The sequence below is a fragment of the Haliaeetus albicilla genome, chromosome 8, assembly GCF_947461875.1.
Source record: "Haliaeetus albicilla chromosome 8, bHalAlb1.1, whole genome shotgun sequence".
Lineage (NCBI taxonomy): Eukaryota > Metazoa > Chordata > Aves > Accipitriformes > Accipitridae > Haliaeetus > Haliaeetus albicilla.
The window spans coordinates 28,094,092-28,104,099 of record NC_091490.1 but is presented as its reverse complement, the minus strand read 5'-3'; the positions used below and the strand labels follow the sequence as shown (position 1 = coordinate 28,104,099).

The following is a 10,008-nucleotide window of genomic DNA, read 5'->3' as shown; positions in this document are numbered from 1 at the left end:
AATACTGGGTTCCAATCTTGTGTTTGATATTATTATGTGGACTGCTGCAGCTACAAATCCATACAAACTAAATGTGAAATTATCAGCCTTGCTGCGTGCTGCCAATGGCCAGATCAGCGTCTTTTAACACTTCTCTTCCCAGTGCTGTTGCCCAGTGCTTGCCAGGACATGTAGTAAGATTACTTTTTTTTGGATGGTCTGGAAGCAGAGTGAAATTACAGTAATGACAGTGGGTGAGTTTTAGACATTGAAAAAGAGAGTGACCAATCCAGGTAGACAAGACTTGATTTTATTAATAAAATTTGTATTTTCCTCTTTGAGGTGACAGTTACAAACTTTGGTTCAAAAATAAAAGAAAATATGAACAGCAAGAAGTTGACTTTTGAAATCTCACTTTTACATGTATAAACGTGCATAAGAAAATACCAGTTGGAAATGAGCCAGCAGAAACTAGTACTATTTAATTTAACAATTTATAAGAAATAGAAACAAACATTTCTTTTCAAGTCTTACATATATTACGAAAAATAATTACAAAAGGATTTGTGTTGTAAAGCTAAAATGTAACTTCTACTTCCAACTACCTGAATAAAATGTTCAGAGGTAAGGCCAAACCAACATTTTTTTTTGTGAGATTTGAACAGCAAATTTTAACAGTTTGGGTCAAAGACAGCTCTGTAGGAAGCAGTCCCCTCGTATGTTGCTTAGCAACTATGTAGAATCACATGACCTAGACATATTGCATCCCTGGCCTTCAGGTGAAATAACAGGAAAAAATAATTCATATTAATGGGATGGGCAAATATTGTATAGGACCATTCTGTGGAACTTTTAGTATCCAGTTCAGGAAGCAAACATCCATCATTGCTTACATAAAAATCTAAGTAAACACTGCAAAAATCCATAAATAACTGTTTAGGATCCAGTTTTAATATTTATGCAGACCAAATAAGCACAACGGAAACAAATTCAGGTGAGATTTAAAAAAAAAAAAAAAAAAAAAGGAAAGCTGTATGACTAACTTATTTCACACAGATTTTTAACAGGTGTCTTACACAAGTTGGTTTTTTTTTTCTTACATATTTTCCCCACCCAGAAATATAAACTTGTTTATTTTAGGTATATACAGGTATCTTATGAAATTATGGAATTAGAAAAGAAAATAAAAAGTCTGAGGTATAGCACCATGGAACACAGCACCTTTGAAGGTGCTTTCATTATTGAAATTCATCATCACAGATTGATATCAGCAGAAGAGAGTTGTTTGAGTGTGCTGCTCAAGATCTTCCAGTTTTGCCACCTTAAGTTTTGTTGGCAACTTCAAATAACAAAACTCTTCAACAACAATATATACAAAGGGATTTTATTATTAATCAGAATTGGAATTGGCTTCACTGGCACTTACAGCTTTATTTTTTCAGAATACATACACAGTATTGACAATGTAGTTTTGTAATTATAAAATAAGAGCCAGATGCAATTCAGAGACACATGCAAGTTTTGGAAATGGACAGAGAAATAACAGTATAGTACTGTACATAGAATAATTACAGTTTATTAAACACTTTAACATCTCTGTTGTAATGGAAGGAGCACCATGTTTGTTTTTTTTACAGCACCAAAGGACTCCAAAGGGGGGTGTTCCTAAAGTAAGCCCTGTGTTGTCTATCTGTGCCACAGCATCTTTGCAAAATAAGTTTAAGTCATGTGATTCTGGCCCTACAAGGGCAACAATTACTTTCTAGATAAGACATACATACACAGCAAGACATATTTTCTATGCCATCCTTATTCAAAACTTGCATGTGGCATGAAGTGGATTGGTAGCACCAAAGTGCAACATTTTTGTTGATCTGATTTTTGTCTTACGCTTAACCAAGGAAGCAGACAGGACCGACCTCAAATCCAAACTTCTGGTTCTGATCGCCAAAGTCATTGATCATCACATCAACTATAGGCACTTGGTCTATTTTGGGTGTGTTGATTTCGATCACTGTCTTTGCATAGCCCTTTCTTGACTGTTAAAAAAGAAGCAAAAGAAAGCAAACATCGTTATATATCAGAGCAGTCAGCATGTGCTGTAGATCTTCATAGGTTACCTCTGAAGTGTAGAATTTATAAATTATTGCCCCCTCATGCATGAGATATTAGAAACTCTAATGTTTATGTTTTCTTAGGATTTTATTTAAAAAATGTGACATGGAGTGTTTTTGATTTTAGAAAGAGATTGTCCCATGGCTTTTTGACTTACTAAAACAGGCCTACAAATGAAAAATAATCTAAGACATTTAATGTTTGAGAATTCTGAGCTCACATCTATACTATTTAATAAATAATAACAATTTTCTCATAGCAGTGCGCACATCTTCCATGTGAAAAAATCACTACTTAGTTCTGAAAGACAGAAGATCTACTTCTAAGGAGAAAGACTGTAACCATCTCACAAAATACTACAGCAGCTGTTTGGACATGAAAGAAAGTAGTAGTCTGACACAACTGCCAACCAATGCACTTAGAAACCAGGTTTGAAGGGACACCCTTACTTCCTAACGAAGGCTCTCTATCTCCGCTAAAGATCATCCAACCAAGTCATCATGTTAGTTATCAGGACTGCACTTTGTTCAGATGATCTCTTATATCTTGCTGAGTCATCTTTCAGCTATGCCAGGGTCTTGAGTTTAGATGAGCATCCAAGTTGGTAGATCTGAGTGTTCTCAGTTTAGTGATGGAGCTACACCCTGAATCACTTCCAGCTCTCTCTGGAGCTCTACACTCACCCACTGTGGATAACAAAAGCAAAATAAATATACAGGACATACAGAAAGGCTCACATGAAGCAGTTAGTTATGTATTAGAATCTCATTACTGAGGGGAGGAGACACTGCATCTACGTGAGCTGCGTCTCTGTCTCAGAGTCAGGTATGTATCCTGGCACTTTCAGGTCTCTGATGCTTTATCACTGACATCTCAGGAACTGCCTTCAAAATGCTCCCATATCAAAACCAAAATAATTAATGAGGCTTCAACTGTCACTTGCTCCTTTGTTGTCTTTGTTTCAAAGTGTTCAGTACAAACCATTCTGTTTCTGAAAAGAGGTAGCAGTTGCTATGCCTACAAAGACCCTGCTGGAGAGGTGGTCAGAGAGCTGATGCATGTTTGAACAGCTCTGGGGGTTTTAGCCGAGCTAAGAGACAATTCTGAAAGGTACAATCTACAAACTTCACCTGGCTTGGGCTACCAAAAAATGAGAAAAGGAAATACAAAGTCACATATCAAACTATGCAATTAATTCACTATGTTTGGGTACATACATATGGCTTAGTTTATACATGTTTTTACTGTATTCACTAAATACTCTGTCTGCATATGCCTTGATTTTGAGCATAAATATATTCTACTGGTGGGCTGCTGCCCCCGTTTATGCATTTTTGCTTCTGTTCTTCTGTGTGCGTGTTCTGATACTGTGCTCATACTAGCAGATAGTCTAGTTTCAGCACATTGGTGCTGACAGCCAGTATCCATGCCAGGTTTGTTCTATTTCTGTTGCTTGGCTTATTTTTTTTTTTTTGGTACATATAGGAAAATTAAATAAGGGAATAGTGTACTGTAGTTAAAAATCTACTAAAAGGTAGTCTATTAAAAATAAAGTGTTTAGAAAGCTTTTCTCAGAAGAAAGCTATGAAAGAATGAAATTGTTTTATTTCTACTTTAATTGACAGGTTGGTTTCATAAAGACTCTTCTGAACCTCTACTTACTGCACAGCCGTCGTGAAGAGCTTTGATGTAAGGATTGTTGTCATAAGACATTTCTTCATCATTTGATCCTAAGAACCTTAGCGCTTTGTCATAGCTGTCAGATGATGCATCATGCCAAGCTACAGACTGATGACAGTTGTAAGTGAAATTTTGTCTGGCAGAGGCACTCAGTAGTTTAAGGAATGTCATTTGGACCATATTAATGGAATTGCCTTCAACATCCAAATAGGAAAGCTGGAAAATATGGAAAATATAAGAAGTTACATGAATATTTATCTATTTCCTTTGTTAAAATGCAAAACAAAATTATTGTTGACAAAAGAACCACATAACTGTACTTAATAAATTTAAAAAAAAAAAGTCAACCAACATATAACATTTTATGGATTTTTAAAGTTCAATAATGCTATGACTCAGTAAATAGATTTTCATGTTGTAGCAATATATTTAGGATGAAGAACTACATATTTTGGCTTCATTCTAATGGGAAAGAGAGAATTACTCCTACCATATAGTGTAAAACAGTAGAATCTCTTTGGGAATCTGCTTTTAGTTAATTATAAAGTTATGTAAGCCTGCAGTCTCATCTTTGCATACTCGGTACATTTCAGGTTACCTAGAATGGGGCAGGGGATCTGTGCTCCAGCTGCTTTACTAAGGTTCAGTGGTGATGTGTGGTCTGCCAGAAGCCAGATCCTCACCATCAGCTGTGCAAGTGACCATTGGGATCATTGTGGGACAATGCAGAGCAGGCTTCTGCTGTCCAGTGGCAAAAGGCCATATAGCTGCTCTAATATTTAGGGCAAAAAGGCTGGGGCTGAAAAGTCTTTTCCTTATCTAAATATTTATAAAATTCCTTGGGATCTGTTGATCACTGATAACATGTACTTGATTTGTGAATAATCATTATGTTGCAGTGACAACTTACAAGTTTGCCTCGCTTAAATTCACTAAACCAAGATCCTGGATTCTCCTTTGGCCATGATGAAATTCTAACCTGTGTGGTAAAACAGCAGAGGTAGAAGTATTTAAAACATATGTTAACAGATATGAAGGTTTTACATTACCTGGGACAAGTTAAACATCAGATAGTAAAGAATGGTTGGTTCTTCTTTCTGAGATCTCAGCCTCTTTAAAGCTCTAAAATAGGATGTTTTCTTCTACAGAATGCCTTCAAATTAGTGACTTTAAATGGAATCCAAGGTGATAGCTTATAAAGTGAGCTAGTTCTATTTAAGGGAAACTGTTGTCATCTGTTAAGATTCAGGTAAACTGCTGGTATAAATTGTTCCTGTGAAGAGTGGCTAAATTCGAGTTTTCACTGATGTTGATGCAGATAGATCTCTCTCATTGAGGCAAGCTTTTAGAAAGCCTTCCTCTACACCAGGTGCCCCATCAGAGGTAATTATAACAATGAGTGAGGACACTGTTAATATATAGTGGTTTACATCTACTTTGCATAGGTATAAACGAATAGATATAAATGAACCCACAAGAGAAACACAGTAAGAGTTTAGCTTTAGGTGTCAAATGCTAGATTATGCACTTTAACTGACTGCACAGCTATGTTGCATTCTGAAATGCAGTGAAAGGTTAGCAAGCAGGTGCATAGATTGCCTATCTAAGCAAAAGAATGAAAATGCTGTTTGCTAACTATGTACCATTTTACCACTTTATTCAGATTTATGCAAATTTCAATGTAATCAGTAAGACAGATATATGAAGATGTGACGATGTAATTATCCTGTTTAGTTCAACATTGCAACAGCGTAGTAGAATCTGTCAACAGCTAACTGAAAACACAGATTGGTACTTACTCCTTCAGATTTCTTATCTGGGTAGATGCAAGTTTCCCCACCTGCTGTGAAATTGCAGTATACTTTGAAGGAGTCTCCAGAACAGCCCTGGTTAGGATCAATCCAATATTCCCCTAAAACAGATGAGAAAATATTTTTCTTATATAGTGGAAATGGTATTTGGAAGATCCAGGTTTTACTGCTACCTAATGGTCCTCCAAAGTTTGTAGCAAATTTATTTTATCTCGATGAGAAAGCAACTCTTTCTTTTCTGCCTTGTGATTTGTTGCTGCTGTTGTTGTTTATGAAAGATAACACCAGGATCCAAGTCTATTTTTATCTGCGTCCTTTTGTTTTTGTCTAATTTTACTTCAAACCACGACTATTGCAGGATACTGCTGAGGTTTTGGAGGAACTGCAGAGACCTCAGTCTAGGGGAAGAAGGACATTATGTGTGAAACACACATTGCAGGTCCCAGCAATTTGGCCATTTCAGTATTTCAGCTAGAAGGATAATTTGTACCTGTGGTGGTAGCACTTTCAAAAACAGAGCGGAGGCAGCCTTAGGCAGAAATAAGCTATGGCTTAGGTCAGAGAGCAAAATCTGGAGTCATTTTCACACCTATCTACATAAAAAGGTGGCCACACAGGGCTTGGTGAGGTTGTAGCTGGCACAAATACCCAAAGCTTCCCCTGAGAGAGTATACCTCAAGCAAAGTTGTTTTTTACTGCTGGGTTATGAAGCTGCAACACTAGTGAAACTTCAGGCTGCTTTAGCTGATAAAAACACCTTAACTAATGCTTGGTTAGGTGACACGGTGGGACAGACAGTTAAAACTTGCAGGAGGCTTCCCACAGTTTCTGCAGTCCTACCAGACTGGCATGATTGAGAATTCAGGCCCTACAATGCCAGGGTGAATGAAGGCTGGGCATGAAAGAGGGCCAAGGTCAATCCAAGGTCCATTAAAAATCAGCGCATTTTAAAATCTACCATTCTAATTACAATGATTTCTGTGATGTGGGTCCTTATCTCCAGCTAGTTTCACAGCAGGACAGCAAATGATTTTCTGACACTACTGTTCTAATCCAGTTTCAAGCAAATACTGGAGGTTTCAAAGAGGAATACCAAATCTCTATTGTTTCAGGCTGTATTTATTGAAAACAGTCCTTCCTACCTGTAAGTCTTGTCCCTTGAGATTTTGGATTTTAATGAATGAATTTACTTTTATTTTAACCAAAATAAGATTACTTTGATATGAAGAAAGCTCCAAATAATAAGCAAATACTGGTAAATTAAGAAGGTGAATGTGTTCTATTAAAAACATTCATTATTATGGAGGGTACTGAATTGTAAAATATGTACTTTTCATATAGCACATACACTGCTTAACTATTCCTCAAGGCAACCATCTGTTTTTATCTATCTAGAGTGAAAGCAATAAAAAATTATTAAACTGTCAAAATCTATTTTTCCTCCCATTTTAAAACAGAAAAATACTGCTTTGAACTGGGAAAAATATCCATTGGAATAAAAAAAAAATAAAAATGAAAGAATGAAAACTCTGTGAAGGTTGGCTTTCATTTATAACCTTTCCAGAGGGGTAAACTTGGAAAAAAAGAAGAAAACAACAAAGAATAATTAAATCAAGATAGTTCTTCAGAACAGTGTGTTGTTCATACTACTCTGCGTTTTATTAAACTAGTACTTAGTAGCATTAAACAGTATCAGAGAAACTTGCATGTCTATTTGCTGAATGATATAGAACAAACAGTGGTCATGCAGTAGAACAAAATATTGTTTCTAGGGGTAAAAGAATAGTAATTTTTTTGAGTCATAATAATAAATCTCATATAATACTAATGCTATTTTATATTATCATGCTAAGCTAAAGTATACAGCTACTAAAACAATTATAATTTCTTTTATAAAAAGCTATTAGCTATCCCAGCGTGCTGACATTTGTGATTTTTACTTTCTGTTGATCTAAATAGCATCAATCTTTCATCCCTCTCCTGTTTGGATAGTTCTGGAAATGCAAGGCCCACCTTTCAAAACAATAACTGGTTTTTATTTAGCACTTCAAAAAAAAAACCAGATCAGGTTATGTATTTAAAGAATTTTGGCTTTTACCAAGAGAACATATCTTACTCACATTTTATAAACTTTTATACCTGCAAAAAAGGATTTAATGAGACTGTATCTATTGAGCGACTATATTAACCATCTACCAGTAATTAATTATTCTGCCAAAGTATCTTAGCAGATCATAACTTCAGCCTTGTTTGCCAGTGTCATGCAATATTAACATACCATCTGGGAAGTCTGGGTGGCAGAGTTGCAAGTCTTTGCAAGTTCGGGCTGGGTTATTCTGAGTGCCCATTGGATACTTCATATGCTCAATGTCTTGCTTCAGTGAATTCAATGATCCAAAGATCTCTTCCATGCCATCAGAATAATCCAGAATATTATCACCAGCATCGGATAACATGTAATCAGGAGATCTTCTTGTCTTTTTGGGTGACTGGATTGGCAGCGGCTGTATTACCTCACCTGGAGGACCCTGAGTGGAAAACAACATACCTGGTTACCTCTTCTGTTTGTTTTTCAGCTGCATAAATATGAAGCCGCAGAATGTGGCTTGGAGATGCTTTGAATAGGCTTTTTTCAAAATCTTTATTTCTTTATTTCACTTATTTCCTTCAGATTTATGCCTGTGTGCTTTGACTTGCAGAAAAAGATGACTGTAGGAAGGCCAAACCATTGTTGTACTCTAAACTCTTCTCACTGCGTTGCTGTTTGGGGAAGAGTGTGCTGCCCTCATGTAAGTTAAGTGTGCAGAACTGACTTGCGATTGCCTCTTTATCCCTGGCAATTCCCTCAAGTACAGGCATAGCCTATGACAAATGAAAACTGTGGATGTTTCCTATGATAAAACTTTAAAATTCCACTTGAGGTCTATAAAGCAATATTTAATTTCAAGAAATTGAAACACTTCATTCAGTTTTGGACTGTTTTCATTTTAGATTGTTATGATATGAAAAAGAAATAGTGGAAACAGAAGAGTGTCAACAGAGGTAAACCAATATAATTCTATTTTCTGTGCTTCAGTATAACACATTAAATAATTATTGCAAGTGCATTTTTTTGTTTAGGGCAGTTTTTGTGGGTTTTGTTGTCTTTTTAAAGTTTCTAATGGCTTTTTCAGTGCAGAAAATACATTGTATTTCTGTGTCTGGTGGATCTGTGTTTCCTGAAAAATGAATTTTCAAACAATCATTAATATTTTCCTTATCTGCAAGTTCACAAATGCTGTTTTCTACCTTTGTCAAAACAGGGTCATCGTGTCAGTGTAATGTGCATGCATATCAGATAAGAGTTCTTACTTACTGGAGGACCAGGTGGACCAGGTAATCCACTGTCACCCTTTTGACCAGCAGGACCCTATAAAGCAATGAAAGAAATGCAGTGTTGACCATGCTACAGAACGCTAAAAAATAACACACACAAAAGTTATGTAAAAGAACAAAAAATGTGGAGGAGAATTACTCACGCTGGATCCTTTGGAACCTTTTGGACCTTGGGGACCCTATGGGCAAGAACATATAACTATAGTTGGAGTGTATTCCATACAACACAGGAGTGTTTTGAACAGGAGGACTGGATGGAATTACTTACAGGTAAACCAGGAGGACCAGGGGGTCCAAGTGGACCAGCAGGACCAGAAATTCCCTAAGAAAGAGTAAGAAAGTAAGTACAGAACTAAAATATTCTACATACTGGACTGGATTAAAAAAATGCATATCTATGAAAAAGGTAGTCCTACTAAGCATCCAACCCGGATGAGTTTTGATTTAGGCCATTTGCTAAGGTCCAAAATAGTTTGTAAGTTTAAAATATTATCTCACAGTTTGAGTTTCTTGTAGTTGTTCTTACACTGCAGTACTTATAGTCACGACTGTGTTCCCCCTTGAGCCTGGCTTGGAAACCTCACTTTTTATAGTGCCTTAAAACATGGCTTAATAACTAGGAGAAAGGAAGCTACTTTGGGTAGTGCAGTTATTAAACATGATGAGATTGGTGCTGCTAGTTTTATCTCATCCCTAACTTAAGTGTATGCGTTTCCTTCATCTTCTGAAACACTCTATGATCTTGTTTTACGCTGTTTAACTTCACTGTGTTTGTATAATGCCTAGAAGAGTTTTAACCTCTAGCAGGGGGTTCTGGGTGTTAAATGTTTATGGCAACTTTACATCTCTCAAAAGAAAGACTGGAATATGTACTCTTTGCTTGCACACAACTTGAATGAAAACACAAGTATGTTTTACTCACTGCATCACCCTTGGCTCCAGGAGATCCCTGTGGGCCAGGAAGACCCCTATCACCCTTTTCACCCTGTTCTCCTGGAGGTCCAATCAGGCCAATCAAACCAGGATGTCCCTAAACAAGACAGAAGAA

General features: G+C 36.5%; 1 protein-coding gene across 7 annotated transcripts in view; it reads right to left on the bottom strand.

Annotated features, from left to right (window-relative positions):
• Positions 1–273: 273 nt before the first annotated feature.
• COL11A1 (collagen type XI alpha 1 chain) overlaps positions 274–10,008 on the bottom strand; it is a 164,824-nt gene continuing 155,089 nt past the window's right edge. For all 7 annotated transcript variants that reach the window (XM_069789477.1, XM_069789480.1, XM_069789478.1 and 4 more), the window contains 9 exons: positions 9,883–9,990; positions 9,229–9,282; positions 9,104–9,139; positions 8,941–8,994; positions 7,864–8,113; positions 5,574–5,686; positions 4,685–4,753; positions 3,757–3,990; positions 274–2,018 (listed from right to left, as the gene is read on the bottom strand). In XM_069789477.1, coding sequence (XP_069645578.1) covers positions 1,872–2,018; positions 3,757–3,990; positions 4,685–4,753; positions 5,574–5,686; positions 7,864–8,113; positions 8,941–8,994; positions 9,104–9,139; positions 9,229–9,282; positions 9,883–9,990 — 1,065 coding nt within the window. In that variant the 3' untranslated portion in view covers positions 274–1,871. The remainder of the gene's footprint in view (positions 2,019–3,756; positions 3,991–4,684; positions 4,754–5,573; positions 5,687–7,863; positions 8,114–8,940; positions 8,995–9,103; positions 9,140–9,228; positions 9,283–9,882; positions 9,991–10,008) is intronic.